Here is a 16454-nt window from a genome sequence, read left to right as displayed (position 1 = left end):
TATTATCCAGCTGATCTGATTCGGATATCCAACTTCAAATAGTTCCTTGGATATTTGAATTTCAGATATTTGAATATCTACAAACGGATAGATTGGGAAAGTTCTGGACTGAATTCGGTGCATTTACAGCCCTGATTACCAGTAGCCAGGAAGCACAGTCTCAATCAATGGATAGGACTATTTCGGTTCACATAATTCTGGAACCTAGATCTTCAAGCAATTTTTCAGATGAATGATTGAGATTTCAGAAACTTTTACTGATGACTGAAGTGAAGTTGATGAAAGTTTGATAGATTATAGAGAATTTTACATATTCTATTTAAGAACGTTAATGATAGAATTTTATAGAAGATTGATTCTGGATTCATAAGCCATTCAAGGCCACCATTCAAAAAAAGTTGAGGCCCTTGTTCCAGTGCTCAGTAGGATTCATCGAGTAATTTATCATTTCCAAAGTAGAACCATATTTTCAGAAGTCTGAATGTCCTATGTTCTCAACACAGTAAATTATGTTTTAATGCCTCAGGTTATTTAAGGTTCCAGACACAGGAATAGGTGATCATAATCATCCATAACAATGTGGATAAAAGTAAGGGTACAGTAGATTGCACCTGTGAGAAAATCAGCTCAAGGGTATTTTAGTCATTTTACATGATTGGATATTTTATATTATGACATTATCTTGTTCAGCGTGTTTGATTTAGTGTATGCTCAAATTTTTATATTCATAGGCAGAGTAAAATGGGAGTTATTAGGAAATAAGTGTTTTCTATGTAAGAGGGGCATTTTTGTCATTTCTGTGTTTTATGACTTAAAACCTAATAAATAGCATTGGGGGTCATGCACAACCCCCAGCGCAGCTTATTCAAAGTTTTTCCTCCTTTTTTATCTTCTTCCTCTCTTTCTCTCTCTTCCGCTTCTCTCACTCTAGGTTTTCACACTTTTTACATAGTATCAAAGCAATGATCGTTGTTGAGAGTGCATCTTAGCTAGAAAAACCTCTCTTTTTATCTGGATGACTTCACAAAGATTTTCCAAATCTCCTCGATGACTAGTTGGTAAAAATTCAATTTTTCTTCTTTTTCTTCTACCATAACCCTAAGGTTACTAGTTCTATCATCCTTTAAAGGATTATTCATGCCTTGATTGCCCTAAAAAGGGTTATTTTGAGGGATCTTGGGATGTGCATCGATTATTCGTAGACCAGTGCCTGTGTTATCAACCTGTATGCTGATGTCAGCCCTAATTGTAGTCTATTCTTGGAAAAAATTTATCTAATCACTAGATGGTATTAGTTTGAGCACATACCACTTGCACATCTCATTCCTGCCCTAACCCTAAATTTTACGAAGTGGAGCCCACATCTTTGAAATTTGCAAAAGTGTTTGGATATTGAAATTGATTATTTTGTCGACTCTATACTTATTCTATGGCTGATTTGGATGAAGTTTATATACCATTCAGAGATATGGGAGAATCTGATGGTAAAGATGTTGTGTTTACGACATCTAAGAAGTTGACAGGACCAAATTATCTCAAATGGACCAGATCAGTGAGAATATTCTTGAAGGGTAGAAGGAGGACAAAGTACATATGAGACGACCCTCCAATCCCAACAACTGATGATTGGGAAGCTGAAGACAACCAAGTTATGACTTGGATTGTCAACAATATTGATTCAACATTGAGGAATCAAGTGATGCATTGTGAACCTACAAAGGCTATGTAGTTTTCTTTGGAGTACTTGTATGCTCAAGAGAGCAACTTATCCAGAGTGTATGAATTGTACACCAATTTCTTTGGTCTTAAAAGGGGTAACAAGATAGATACACAATATCACAGTGTTTGTGGTACTCAGGCAAGAAACTAATGTGTATCATCCATTCACTACAGATGAGCAGGAATTGAAGAAACAACAAAACCAACTATTGGTGCAAAGTTTCTTGATGGTCTAGGTGGTGTGTTTGACAGCATTAAGGCACAAATCCCAGCTTCAAAAGAGGTACCTTCATTACCCACTACTTTCAATAGAATTGTGAGGGCTGAAACGATTTTGGTATCCTAAGAAGAAAAGGGAGTAAGGTGACAGATGATGTTGCACTTAATACTTAGAGCCCTAGTCCTAGCCCAACAGACTCATCTCGAGGCCGGACAGGTTTTGGGAGAGGTACAGGTAGAGACAATTCAGGTAGAGGTTGAGGCAGAGGTGATGGTAAGTCCAAGAGGAAGTGCGTCCATTGTGGACGAAATAACCATTATTCTAATAGGTGTTGGATAAATTTCGAAAATATACCTAGGCAAATTCTACCAGTCATGAGACCGGTGGAACAGTATCAGAATTTGTTGCTCTTATCTCTTCAAGGGGGCTGATGAGGTACAACAACTATTTCAGCAACAACAACAAATTATGCAACGCCTAGCTCAGTTGGTTCATCTTCGACATCCATAGTTCGTGCTCTACTCCTACTGCTACTCTGGCTACTTCAGGTATGTATGTTCTTCATATGTCCTCTTCTCTTACCTGGGTTATTGATGTCGGAGCTACTGCGCACATGTCGGGTATGCCATCCTTGCTTTCTAACATGAAAGAGTCATCACATACAAAACAAGAAAACTTAGTTGATGGGTTTGTTTCCTCAGTTCAAGGTGTTGGTACTGTTATCCCTACATCTTTCTTGTCTCCTCGGTCTGCTTTAATAGTTTTTAAATTTTCCTTAAATTTGCCATCAGTGAGCCAATTAACTAAGTCTATGAATTATTCTCTGACATTTTATCCTACTTATTGTCTATTTTAGGACCTCGTGATGAAGAGGATAATTGGTTCCACATGTGAGAGAGATGGTTTGTATTATTTGGAGAGCCACCTATTAGATAATGCACTCATGCACTTCATACGTTTGTTACCCCATTCCAGTGGTATCTGCAATTAGGTCATCATTCGCAAGCAAAACTGATTCAAGTCTTTCTAGAATTTCCTTTTAGTCTTACTTTTCAGTGTGGGTCATGTCAGCTAGGCATGCATCACTGGAGCTCCTTTCCAACCTCACATCATAAGACAAGTCAACTATTTGAGGTTATTCATTCAAATGTTTGGGGTCCTTGTCCTATAACTAGTTAGTTTGGCTTTAGGTACTTTTTTTCATATATTGATGAGTTCAGTAGGTGTACAAGGCTCTAACTCCTTTTTTTTTTTTTTGATAAAGATGTAATCCATTAAAATCAAAAAATTACAAAGAGATAGGGAGCAGATCCATAACAACAAGATGTTGAAGAGATGCTCCCTGTTTGGCAAGCACATCTGCTGCCAAATTTGCAGATCTTGGAGTGTGAGACCAAATACAAGAAAATAGTGAGGTAATCTCTAAAATCTCCTGGAAAATTTCCCAATGCCTCCATGGCGGAAATGAAGTGCCAGGCCCCATCCAATGACTACCTTGGAATCCCCTTCAATGTGAATTGGGCCACTACATTTATCTTTGAAAGTCCGGAGCCCGTTGAGAAGACCATGAAGCTCTGCAGACGTTGAGTCGGAGATGCCTAATGGAGCCGCATAAGAAAACCACTGATTGCCAAATGAGTCTGAAATCACACCTCCGAAACCTGCGATCCCCGGATTACCGAGAGAAGAACCATCAAAATTCAATTTTAAGTATCCAACCTCTGGGGGCACCCAATCTTTCATAACTTGAATCTTGGTCCCCAAATGCATCCTTGCTAGATTGCTCCAGTTTTCACGAATAGAAGTGCCCTTGAAAGAACAAAAAAGTTTTTTTGTCAAGAGCCAGGTGGATATTTGGCCCATCACTTTGTCCACTACATTTTTCTCAGATTCAAATTTAGCCTCGAACCGCCTCCTATTCCGTTCATTCCAAATCCCCCATGGCACAAAACTGACACATGCCGATAGCATCATTTTACCGAGCCCAGAAAAGGGATAACCATAGATTGACTTGCTAAAACTGAACAAATCTGCAGAGATACATATTTGCAAATCGAAATTGCAAAAGATAGAGGACCAAACCTTCCAAGAATACGGGCATAATAACAGGGTATGGCTGGCGGATTCATCTTCAATATTGCAAAGAGGACATAGCAAGTCCATTGAGGGGTGACCCCTTCTTCGAAGCACATCCGCTGTAAGGATCTTATTTTGGCAAGCACTCCACATGAAGAATTTTACCTTTGGAGGGCAACACAGACGCCACACAAAGTAAATATCAAGCTCACTATGCATTGAGTCCCAACCATTAATGTGTCTGTATGCAGATGCAACTGAGAATTTGCTGCTTTTGTCAGGCCACCATATGAGCTTGTCTGCATTAGAAGGCCTCATCCTGACATGGTTCAAAGAATCCAGTAAACGGCTTGCTTCCATTGCTTCTACATCAGAAAGACCCCTTCTGGGATGGAGACTCAAAACACCTCCCTCGAAAGCATCTGCCACTGTTATCTCCCTTTGAGTGGAGATAAGAAATAGACTGCTAAAAGAGTTTCTCAATGGTTCCTGTCTTGTCCACCAATCGTCCCAAAATTTAAGAGACCTGCCATTACCCACAAAGAATCTACAAGCTGAGGAGAAATCTGGAAGAAGTAAATGAAGAGATCTCCAAATTGATGATAGCCTTCTCCGATTTCCCCCTGACATCCACCATAAAGAATTCCAACCCAACTTGGTACGAACCATATCCTTCCAAAGGTTTGATGAATTTGTGTTAAACTTCCATATCCACTTAAGAAGCAAGGTTTTGTTCAGTTCTTTTGATTTTCGAATCCCAAGTCCACCTAATTTCTTAGGTAAACAAACTTCATCCCATCTAACCAGGTGATATTTAAAGGAATCACTCGAACCTCTCAAAAGGAATCTTCTTTTCAATTTATCCATGGTTTTGCATACCGATGACGGGCAGGGCATAAAGGATAGCGCATAATTTGGAATGCCAGCAATACATGACTTGAGGAGTATCAATCTACCTGCTTTGCTGAGGAGCCGCCCCTTCCAAGTTGCTAACCGAGCTTCAATTTTTTCCACCACCGGGTTCCATAAGTCATGAGAAATTCGCCCATGAAAGAGAGGGAGACCAAGATATTTTGCAGGTAGTGCAGTAGTAGAGCAACCAAATGAACTTGCCATCTCTGCAAGGTTCTCCTGGTCCACATTAAATCCTATGAGAGATGTTTTCCCCAAATTAACTTTCTGCCCAGTCGCTATTTCAAAAAGACCCAATACTGCCTTTATCCTCCTAACACTGTGCATATCTCCGACTCCAAAAATAATAGTATTGTCTGCGTACTGAAGAATCGGAATATTAAAAGCCCGGTGCAGACTTGTCGGAGGTAGCCATCCAAGGTCGACCGCTGAATAGAACATAGCGGACAGGAATTCTGCTACTATGTTGAATAGGAGCGGGGAAAGAGGGTCCCCTTGTCGAATACCCCTGGTTCCTTTAAAGTATCCACATACCGAGCCATTGAGTAGAAGGGAATATGATGCTGAACCCACACAATTCTGAATCCAAAATCGCCATCTTTCACTAAATCCCATTTTTTCCATTATTTCATCAAGCAAGATCCAATTTACTCGATCAAAAGCTTTTTCAAGATCAAGCTTTAGGGTGATTCTTGGGTCCTGATTACGCCTGAAATGATCCATAAGCTCGTGTGCAGCCATTGTGGAATCCAGAATCTCTCTCCTCTTTAGGAAAGCGCCTTGACCTCTGTGAATGACGATGGGCAGCACTACCTTTAAACGATGTGCTAATATTCTTGCAATGATTTTATATGCACTCGTAACCAGACTGATGGGGCGAAAATCCTCAAGTTTTTCAACACTTGCTTTTTTCAGCACCAATGTGATAAATGACGCGCCAATGCTGCCGTAGGTGATGCTGTTTCTGAAGAAACCGTGGATCATAGCACTTATATCTTCCTTCAGACGAGCCCAAAACTTTTTCAGAAAGTCTCCATTAAAACCATCTGGGCCAGGTGCCCTATCACTCTCCATGCCCAGGATTGCCCGCTCAATTTCAGCCGAAGAAAAAGGAGATTCAATTAGTGCTGCCGCTGCTGGGGAGATGCGAGAAAAGCGAATGTGTGTAAACTTCGGCCTGCTGGTACCTCCGAGTATAACTCTGTAAAAAACTTAACCAGCTCGTTAGTTATTGAGATCCGACACGACGTTACCTCATTATTAATGCATAATGAGGTAATTCGATTGGACCTCCTTTTTGCCGAAGCGACGGCATGAAAAAATTTGGTATTTGCATCTCCTTTTAGCCATTTGAATCTGGCTCTTTGCTTCCATCGAACTTTCTCTTGGTGCAGAATAGTGCTGAGCTTAAAATTGAGAGATACTCGAAGCGAAAATTCATCAGAAGTTAAGTACCTTTGTTCCTCCACCACGTCCAGAGCCGCAATCTGAGATATGAGGGAAGCCTTTTCAGCAATCAAAGAGGTATGACGACTAGTGGCCCACTCCTTAATTTTTCCTTTAATGAAGCGCAGTTTTAGGGGGAATGCCCACTCCCTTCTGCCAAGACTTGGACCCTCATCCCACCAACCATCAATAAGAGACTCAAAATTTTCCTCCATTAACCAAGAATTTTCAAACCGGAAAGGCGAAGGCCCCCATTTTTCAAACACTGATGTCAACAAGATAGGCCAGTGATCTGAGCCTACCTTGTTCAGAACTCTTCCGGTAACATTTCCAAACATCTGCAGCCAGTTGTTACATGCCAAGAAACGATCCAATTTAGATAATACGGGTTGTTGTTGACTGTTTGTCCATGTGTAATTCTTCCCGAATAAGGGTATCTCATCCAAACCATTCCCCCCAATGAAGTCTGAGAAGCCTCGCATAGAGGCTGTAATGCGGGTAGTCGGGGGGCTCTTCTCATGACAGTATCTGATGGCATTGAAATCCCCTGCAAGGAGCCATGGGGCATTCCAATTCTCCAGAAGCGTACTAAGCTCCTCCCAGAGTAGGCTACGGTCCCTGTAACTAGTTGGACCATAAACTGCACCCACACACCAAATTCTGTTAGTGGAGAGATCGCTGAACTGTATACCCAAAGAGAAACGACCTTCCATGATATTAAGAGAGTCAAACTTAGTCGTGTCCCATGCAACAAAGATACCTCCGGAGTGGCCAATAGCATTCACCGATGCCCACTTGATTGAGGGGCACGCCCAAAGTTCCTTGGCAATATCGTCTGTCATCTCTTGACACTTTGTTTCTTGGAATATGACAATAGAAGGCTTAAATTGAGATAGGTAACTTGATATCGTGCCGCGCTTTCGGGTAGAGCCAATCCCTCTGACATTCCAAGACGGCAAGATCATTTGCTACCTTGGCCTTGAACCCCCAACGCCGTAATGTCCCCATTCAGCTGTTAATGATACATCACGCCCATTAAGCGTGCCAATGCCATCATATTTTTCCATGTCTCTTCGTCATATTTTTTATTCTCCATGCGAAGTTCCTTTACAATACTCTCAGCTCTGTCAATGGGAGAAGGAGCCGGTTCTATGTTCTTTTTTACCACGAGGCTAGTAGCTTCTCTCTGAGATAAATTAGTTTCCAGATTTCCTCTACTTCTCTGGAAAGTATTCCGTAGAGGGGGAGAGCTTGGACCCATGTTAGGGCGTTTTCCTTGGCCTGGGTATTCTGCCTGATCAGTCTCCATTTGAGTGCTTGATAATTCTGTGGTCGGGGGGTAGGCGGATTCGTGACTTTCTCCTAATTTTGAACTTGAATCAGTAGTCCGATTCGATTACTGGTTCCTCGGGCTGACGCGCACGAGAGGCTCTTGGCTCGAGGTTCAAAATTATTTTCTCTTTTTGTTTTGTCCTTTTTGTAATCTCGGGACGAGTGGTAAACTTGGGTCCGGATGAAAAGAAGGACGCTGAGATAGGGGAGAGGGTATTTTTGGAATTTGAAAAAGTTGAAATACCATTATTACCCGAGAGACATGCAAAATCAGACTCGATTTCTGAACCAGGCTCTTTTTCCGTGATATGCTGACCTTTAATTTTTTTATTTTGAAAGGACACGATTTCCGAGAATGAATTTGTACTTCGTACACCCTTTTCCTTGTTTGGGTTCAAATTTTGAAATAAAGTGGGGAGGGAATGAGTGCATTGCTCATCGGATACCGTGTGTGATCTGTTGAGTGCTGTGAGGGGCAACACGGAAGAGAGCCCAGACACGCTACCCTCGGTAGCTTTTTGGGACTTCGAAATAAGTTTCTATGCCTCGACTGCGGCGTCTCCTTTTTCAGAATTTGAATCAGAAAGCAAAATTTTTTTTCCTGACAGACGTACCTCTTTTTCCGGGATCGACACGCTTCTCGAAAAAATCTCCTCTCATCCCGGAGTCCCGCTGGGAGGAGTCTCCGGCGTAATGTTTCTCTTTCGCATCCGGCGACCTTCCGGTGGCCTCAGTACACCGATCTCCCCGAAAGACATTTCTAGCCATACGAAATCTTCCCCGAAGCTCAGTTTTTGGTAGCTTGTCTCTCTCCAATGACATTTGGGGTTGACGAAAGCCATCGCAACGTCCAGTTTAGAGCCATCCGTCGTGGATTCCGACCATTGTATTATCTTTCCGAAGGAAGTAAAAATTTTGCTGAGTACCTCCTCCGTCCATAGTTCGATAGGTAGGCCACGGATTGAAACCCATTGACCGAGAGCCTGTCCTACCAGAGTTGTTTCCCACTCCGCCGCGAAAAGGTCCTCTTCCTGTAGCCATTTCTTATTCCCCAAAATTTCTTCCGTTTCCTCTCTCGATTTCGTAGTAACCAGCCACTTCCCGGGTGCCATCCACACAATTTTTGGTTGAAAAGAGAAAAATTCGCCGAACCAGAGAGCAAGTCTGAGGCTATTCCATCTCGCCGAGGGGGATTCCACGATGAGACTTGTGCTGAGTTTCTGTTTTCCTTTTTCGAAAAGATCCGGGGGTAGATTTATGACCGGGAGCTTATCAAGAGTTTGGGGGATTTTTTGGTTTTCGGGTGATATAGAGAAAGAAGGTTTGGGAGGTTTGTTTTTCAAAGTGGATATTTGAAGGGGGGGGGGGGAGTGTGAATATCATTTCGGGGAGGTAGATTGATCGTGTCCTTTCTCGTCGCAGAGATCTTAAACATTTTCTCGTCAAGACCTAGTATCGAGCTTCGCAGCTCTTTCCAGCAGTGACATTCGTCGAGAAATTCCGGTAAGTACACGCGCCCCATAACTTGGAGTCCTCTCCTCTGAAGAATTTTTAGCTCTCTGATACCTTTCTTCCGGAATACAGAGACGGAAAACGAAATTTCATCGATGCGGATTCCCGAAATCTCCATCTCCGAAAATGCGGGCAAAATCCGAGATTGCTGCAGGTGGGATAGAGATATAAGATCGTCTTTGCCCGTTTCTTATCATTATACGAACTGCCTGGCCCTGTGTCTGCTTCATCGAGATTTCCGTGTCGCCGTGAACCCACGATGCTTCGTCTCTTCTACTGCTCCTTTTTCAAGTTGCAGATCTTCCCTTCACCATGCACCAAGGTCCATCTTCCTCCGTCGCCGGCGATTTTCCCCTATCCTCTTGTCGTTGTTGAGCCTCAATGTCTGTCGTTTTCTTGTCAAACTTCTCCATCTTCTGTCGTTAGGTAATATCCTAACTATTATGATTGCTTTAGGGTCTAACTCCTTTGGGAGAAGTTTGAAGCTTTTGATGTATTCAAAGTTTGGTACAATGAAATATAGAATCGATTTTTGGCCTCTATTCATATTTTGTGTACTAACAATAGTCTTGAATTCATGAATCACAAGTTTGATATTCATGAATCAATTTTTTGTGTTTACTCCACAACAAAACAGAGTCATAAAGCGTAAAAATCGTCATCTACTAGAAGTAGCTCGCACTATGATGTTGCATATGAAGGTTCCTAAACACTATTGAGGTAATGTAGTGCTTACTGCATGCTAGTTGATTAATAGGATGCCTTCATTTGTCCTTGAAGGTAAATTTTCCGTTCAGATTTTGTTGCCTTCAACTCCATTGTTTTCAATTTCTCCTCATGTTTTTGGATGTGTTTGTTTTACTCATGTTGTAGGATCATCTAAAGATAAGTTATCTCCTTGAGCAATTAAATGTGTCTTTCTTGGGTACTCTCGAACACAAAAGGGATACAAGTGTTTTTGTCCATCTACTAGAAAAATATTTGTATCCACATATGCCACATTCTTTGAGGATACTCCCTTTTTTGAGTCTATTACTTCCATTGATGTACCATCTTTTTCCAAAGTTTCTGAGTCATATATTCCCCTACCAATTGATGATCGTCTTGGACCTACACAAAACACCATTATTGAGAAACCCTTGCAGGTATATTCATGTCAACAGGTGCATCCCTCTCAGCCCACAACTTCCTCTCTCATGCCGGACCATGACTCGTCTCTATCTCAAGATCCTAAGGTAAGTGATCTACACCTACCCAGTGCTTTAAGGAAAGGTATACGAAAAGGTAGTCGTCACCTGTTGTCTCATTTTGTGTCATATGATCATTTGTCTGACAACTATAGAAAGTTTGCATTGTCTATTTCTGCTTGCACTATTCGTTCTTCAGAGCAGGATGTTATATCCTCTCCATAGTAGAAGCAAGCTATGGATGCTGAGATGGCTGCTCAGTTAGAGCGAGGAACCTGGCAATTATGTGAGTTACCTTCAAATGCTGCAGTGGTTGGCTGTAGATGGGTTGTATAGTCAAATACAAAGTTGATGGCTCGGTTCAGAGGTATAAAGCGCGTCTGGTGGTCAAAGTATAAACACAAACTTATAGTGTAGGTGTGTTTGAAACCTTCTCTCCAATTGCTTGACTGTCATTGTTACGTATTCTAGTATCTATTATAGTTACTCAAGGTTGGCCCTTATGCTAGTTAGACATAAAGAATGTCTTTCTATATGGTGACCTTGAAGAAGAAGTCTACATGGAGCAACCTCCGAGGTGTGTTGTTTAGGAGGGGATGCACATGGTATGCATACTCAAGAAAGTAATCTATGGCCTAAAACAAAGCCCTCGCGTTTGATTTCAAAAAATTTAGCCAAGTAGTGATGTCTATGGACATCTCTAGGAGCCACTGCAATTATTCCCTGTTTGTCATGAAAAGGCCTTCGGGGATCATAATTTTACTTGTACATGTGGATGATATTATATTAACTAATCGTGATACCCCTAGAATTGAAGAAGTTAAAAAACTACTTGCTACTCACTTCCAAACCAAAGACTTGGGGGCATTGAAGTATTTTTTGAGTGTCGAAGTTGCAAGAAGCAAAGGACTGGTGTTATCTCCAGAAAGTATATAACCGATATGCTACATGAGTATCGACTATTGGGAGCTAAACCGGTAGATACTTCGATGGAAGTTAACTCAATCTATACAATAACTAAGTGTAGAATTGAATGATAAAACATTGTATAAGAAACTGGTTGGGAAGCCTATATATGCCACAATTATGCACTCGGATATATCTTTTATAGTAAGTGTAGTAAGCCAATTTATGGAATAACCACAGAAGATCCATCTCGAAGCAGCTCAGAGGATCTTGAGATATCTCAAGGGAGCTCCAGGGAAAGATCTTTTCTTTAAAAATAATGGTCACTTGAAAAGTTAAATTGTCTCTGATGCAGACTATGCTGGGTCAAAGCTAGATAAAAAATTAACAACAGGTTACTGTGTCTTTCTGGGTGGCAACTTAATCAGTTGAAAGTGTAAGAAACAGAAAGCGGTAGCTAGATATACAGCATAGAAGCGAAGTGCAAAGCTATGGCACATACTATTAGCAAGTTGATGTGGGTGGGTGAGATTGGTTTCTAGGGAGTTAGGGTTCAATCAAAATGAAGCAATGACTATTTTTTGTGATAACTAGGCCACTATATTTATTGTCAACAATCCAGTTTTTCATGAGAGAAAAAAAACACAGAGAGGTGGATTGCCATTTTGTCAGAGATGTTGTGATGAAGAAAGATGTGATCACCCCCTATGTTCAGTCAGTTGATCAACTTGGAGATATTTTCACCAAGGCATTAGGAAAGCATGAATTCATGAACTTCTGTGACAAGTTGGGCCTCATGGATATATATATGCTCCAGCTTGAGGGAGAGTGTGAGAAAATCAGCTCAATGGTATTTGGGTCATTTAACATAATCGGATATTTATATTATGGCACTATCTTGTTCAGCATGTTTGATTTAGTCTATGTACAAATGTTTATATTCATAGCCAGAGTAAAATGGGACTTATAAGAAAATAAGTATTTTCTATGTAAGAGGGGCATTTTTGTCCTTGATAAAAAAAGGGGGGGCATTTTTGTCATTTATGTAATTTATGACTTAAAACCTAATTAATAGCATTGGGTACAAATGTTTATATTCATAGGCAGAGTAGAATAGGAGTTATAAGGAAATAAGTATTTTCTATGTAAGAGGGCCATTTGTGTCATTTCTGTAATTTATGACTTAAAACATAATAAATAGCATTGGGGGTCGTGTACAACCCCCAACGCAGCTTATTCAGAGCTTTGCCTCCTTTTTCTTTTCTTCCTCTTTCTCTCTCTTCCTCTTCTCTCTCTATCTCTCTCTAGGTTTTTACACTTTTTACAGCACCCTTACACAAAAAGCTTAAAATTTCATTGATCACCATCATATAGAAAACTGGAAACCTAGTGAAGCCCTGGAACTGATTTAGTAGTAGATACTTTATTTTGAAATGTAAATAAACAGTATGATAAGACATGATACTTCATTTTTTCGAAACGGGACATGATACTTCATTAACAATAGTTAGTTTCATATTCAATTAAATCTCAAAAGCAGAAGTAGCACTGATATGAGAAAAATCAAGAAGTATCATACTGGTTGCTCCACATGATCTTTCCAAAAACTGACTGTTGACTCCTTTGCTTCATGAATCCAGTTGTCAATATCAGGACTTCCCATTAAGCTACTATGCCGCAAGAGCCACACTGAACATACAGAGAGACCCACAGCTCCACATGTATACCGTAACCAGTATACAGTCATTCTCCTAGGTTTTTGGTATTTTGAAACCTTAAGAAATACAAAATAAGACAATGGTAATTAAAATATCAGCTAGAAACAACCAACTTGGAAGATGAATATAAAGTCCAACTTACAAGGACAGACAGATAAGAATCAAGTCTCCGGAGGTTTGTATTAACTGAATTAATAGCATCCCTTACTTCACAATCTGTCCATTGTGATGTGTCCTTGTTAATCTCAGGCAGTTTTTCTAACTGGAGATACAATGACTTGCTTTCATCCATAGGAACAGGAAAACTATTCTGCAGAGAAAAACAACGGAGATAGCTGAAACACCTTATGAAAGTAGTGAACTGATGCATGTGTCATACAGAAGGCATGGTCTGAATTTGTCGCCAACCAAAAACATGGGATTCAACAAGCTCTCAAATAGAACCCATTGGATCTTAGTAAATTAGAAAGTAGTCAACCTTCATATTTAATTGCAGATGGTCTATTGATGCTTCCAATTTTGAAAACAAATTATTGATGGTCATCAATAAGACTGGCAATGACTTGTCGGGATCCTTCATCAGAGCTTCACCAAATTTGTCAACCTCCGTGTACAGCTGATAATCACAAAGAAAATTCAATCACTACATTTAGTTGATAATCACAAAGAATTATCACATCTCAAAAATAAATTCAAGTAGTGAAATCTGGCAAGAAGAAGACAGTGTAAAGCAAGATCGTACAAAACCAACAACCTGTGCAAGAAACATAGCCAAAGATTTCTGCAAGCCAGTTAACACAGCTATCCTCTCATTAATGCTAAAATTTGCAGAATGGCAAAGATGTTGCATGGAATACCCTTCAGTAGCAAACCCACGTAGCAACTGAGTTGATCCTTCAATAAAAGCCCAAGGGCCTCTTTCAAAAACCATAAAGTACACCTTTTGTTTGTCAGTTCCCTGTACAAAAAACCATGAAGAAACTGATTAGCCACAGATTATGGTACCACCCAAGTTGTTTCATTAAATAACTAGATGACTCCTTTAAGTTTTATTGAATTTCTAGCAAGCTTGTTTTCACTAATTTCTAGGTAAGTATACATAGCTATCATGGTTATCAAAACTGGGGAATAATAACCTCCGCCCGTGATTGCCAAAAGAGCAAGCTCTTTTGAATATGATGCAACCTTGACAAAATGTGTCCCATAATATCCTCAATAATGTCAAGAACGTTGGATGTATTCCCCAGTGTCCTGCAGATGGAACAACATAAGATTATTCTTCAAGGTTCTTTGAATTTCAGTAAGTAAATTGCAGCCAATCAAGATTCCTGCAAGCATGTTTACACATGACCAAACAAAATATGTTTGTGCTTCCAGAACAATGTTATGATTGGGTAACTACTTCAATAAATTCACTACTCCACTGCAAGAAGGTGAGTGGACTCTAATGACAAGAACACAAGAGCTCAAAACAGCTCTAAGAGATCAGAAAACTACAAGCTATGAGAGAGTGGGAGGGCACATAAGAGGGTTGAGTTATTCATTTCCAGTTAGATAGTCCATCCAAATAAGAGTAAGCACTTCCAGCAACATCTAAACAAATTTGTAAAGATTGGCATATTAAACAGTCCACATGAAATCATAGGCAACCTTCATGCACAGTTGTACCATTTCTGAGCGAAAGAAATTATATCGAAGCCTTACATTGAAGAACAGGGCAACCATAAGCTAAGTACCTTCTTCCAGGGAATCCTCTATGTCCATGCACATTGATGTCCAAGGACGAATAAGAGAACTGCCACTTGTTTCCCTCTTCATATGAGTACCTATCTCACTTTTAGAAACTCAGCCACTACAAACTATAGACTACAATGAGTACTTAATTAACACAGCATCTAAACGAAACCATTGAAAGTAGCCTTGCATGAGTAACATGGGCTTGAATTTCCAGACACTTCTCAACATTGCAGGATCTTGATCATCTGATTGAAGAAATAAGACTACCAAAAGATGCTGCTTCTATCCACTAACCAGATGGCTATCATCAACCAACAAGAGCGAGCTCTCACTTCATGACATCAGTCAACTAACAAACATTAGAAATCATCAAAGAACTTACAAAGAGGTGTCATAATAAGTCGAAGATAATGGAAGAGGTAGGCTCGGCTTCCTTCTCTTGTATCTGGAATAAGTGCCTCTAGAAAATGGATTTGTTATTCGGGCAAAAAAACTCGAACGAGGGGTAGGCAAGAATTTGACAAGTTTTTCCCTTAATCGACATGAGTAGAAGGATATCAAGGGTTTGACATCTGAAATTTCTTCCTTAGAATTTTCCTGCAAATCTGCCATCTTGTTGGATGTTTGCAAATGCTGGTCTACCTGCAGACAGTGAGGAAAAGGAAAGATGTTAAGTGGTGGTACATTTGAATTTAGGCCGGGTTAAAACAGGCCCCAGAAGATTATTAAAAAACTAGCAATGAAGCCCGTTTAATGAACTGGTGATGGAAATAAGTTAAATATGTAACAGTTACTTGAACAAAAATGATAGAACAGTAATAAATTGGCAATAGAGAAATAAATAAAAAATTCTACTGAGTTAATAACAAAAAAATCAGCTAGGGCCAATAGGCATGTAGCTGTCAATAGCACAGGTTACCTAGAGATTTGAATGGTCTCCTAAATAAGCAGACTTATACCACCAGCAAAATAAAACAGAAAAACACCACAATTGGTAGTCAATCAACCTGTTTGATAACGAGAAAAAATTAAAATAAGATGAATTCATCTAACACACTCCCTTTAGAGGCATTCATACAGCTTAGTTACTCTAACCAATGCAAGATCGTTGAAATTTCTTTTTTTTTTTTAAAAGATAAAAATTTCATTAAAGAGAAGGAACGTACAAAAGGCGCAGAACTTGCTGCTAATATAAAAAAATACAACAAAAAACAAAAAAACACAAAACAAACTAATGAACATCAAAAGGAAATAAATGAGCCACTAAAAGATCCAGAAAAGTTCAGCTTCATGACACGCTAACGAATCTGACACCACATTTTCACTATGCACATGATGAACTTACTGAATACCAAGATGCCGATAATATGCTAGAATCCTGTGACAAATATGTAAAAATCACTAAGGAGGAGCTTTCCTTGAAGAGAACCCAGAAATAATCACTGCCAAATCACCTTCAACAACGAGGGGAGCTGAAAAATTCTTGTTAAATATAATGTAAAGGGTAGTTTGGTCATTTCACATAATCTGGTTATATCAAGAAGTGTATCATTGGTTTCAGGAAATCTGTAATTGTCTATTGTCCAATTTTCACAACATTTGGAGATGTATCTATGGAGATATAAGGTGTACTTGTATGAGGGATAGAGAGGTCTTTTTCTCTCCACTCACTTAAGTTAATAAAATGAA

The 16454-nt window shown here is 39.9% G+C and overlaps 2 protein-coding genes across 3 annotated transcripts in view; both read right to left on the bottom strand.

The window, feature by feature from the left end:
• The window catches only part of LOC137936504 (protein DGS1, mitochondrial-like), a 40454-nt gene that overhangs the window by 6705 nt on the left and 17295 nt on the right, over positions 1-16454 (bottom strand). The window contains exons 2-8 of one of the 2 annotated variants that reach the window (XM_068781223.1): positions 15148-15407; positions 14765-14854; positions 14165-14279; positions 13783-13986; positions 13507-13644; positions 13171-13338; positions 12890-13084 (exon numbers count right to left, since the gene is read on the bottom strand). In XM_068781223.1, the coding sequence (XP_068637324.1) occupies positions 12890-13084; positions 13171-13338; positions 13507-13644; positions 13783-13986; positions 14165-14279; positions 14765-14854; positions 15148-15377 (1140 nt within the window). In that variant the 5' untranslated portion in view covers positions 15378-15407. The remainder of the gene's footprint in view (positions 1-12889; positions 13085-13170; positions 13339-13506; positions 13645-13782; positions 13987-14164; positions 14280-14764; positions 14855-15147; positions 15408-16454) is intronic. The other variant, XM_068781224.1, reaches the window with a different exon arrangement.
• On the bottom strand, positions 3362-8473 carry LOC137937874 (uncharacterized). Its single transcript, XM_068783058.1, has 3 exons — positions 8320-8473; positions 6383-7232; positions 3362-6128 (listed from the first exon to the last, which is right to left on the bottom strand). The coding sequence occupies exons 1-3, from the start codon at positions 8471-8473 to the stop codon at positions 3362-3364; spliced, it is 3771 nt and encodes a 1256-aa protein (XP_068639159.1).

The sequence above is a fragment of the Aristolochia californica genome, unplaced genomic scaffold (genome assembly GCF_029961685.1).
Source record: "Aristolochia californica isolate CCGP_79_NKW_82.1479 unplaced genomic scaffold, dmAriCali1.0.hap1 SCAF_7, whole genome shotgun sequence".
In the NCBI taxonomy this organism is placed as follows: Eukaryota; Viridiplantae; Streptophyta; class Magnoliopsida; order Piperales; family Aristolochiaceae; genus Aristolochia; species Aristolochia californica.
This window is presented reverse-complemented; position numbering and strand designations above follow the sequence as displayed.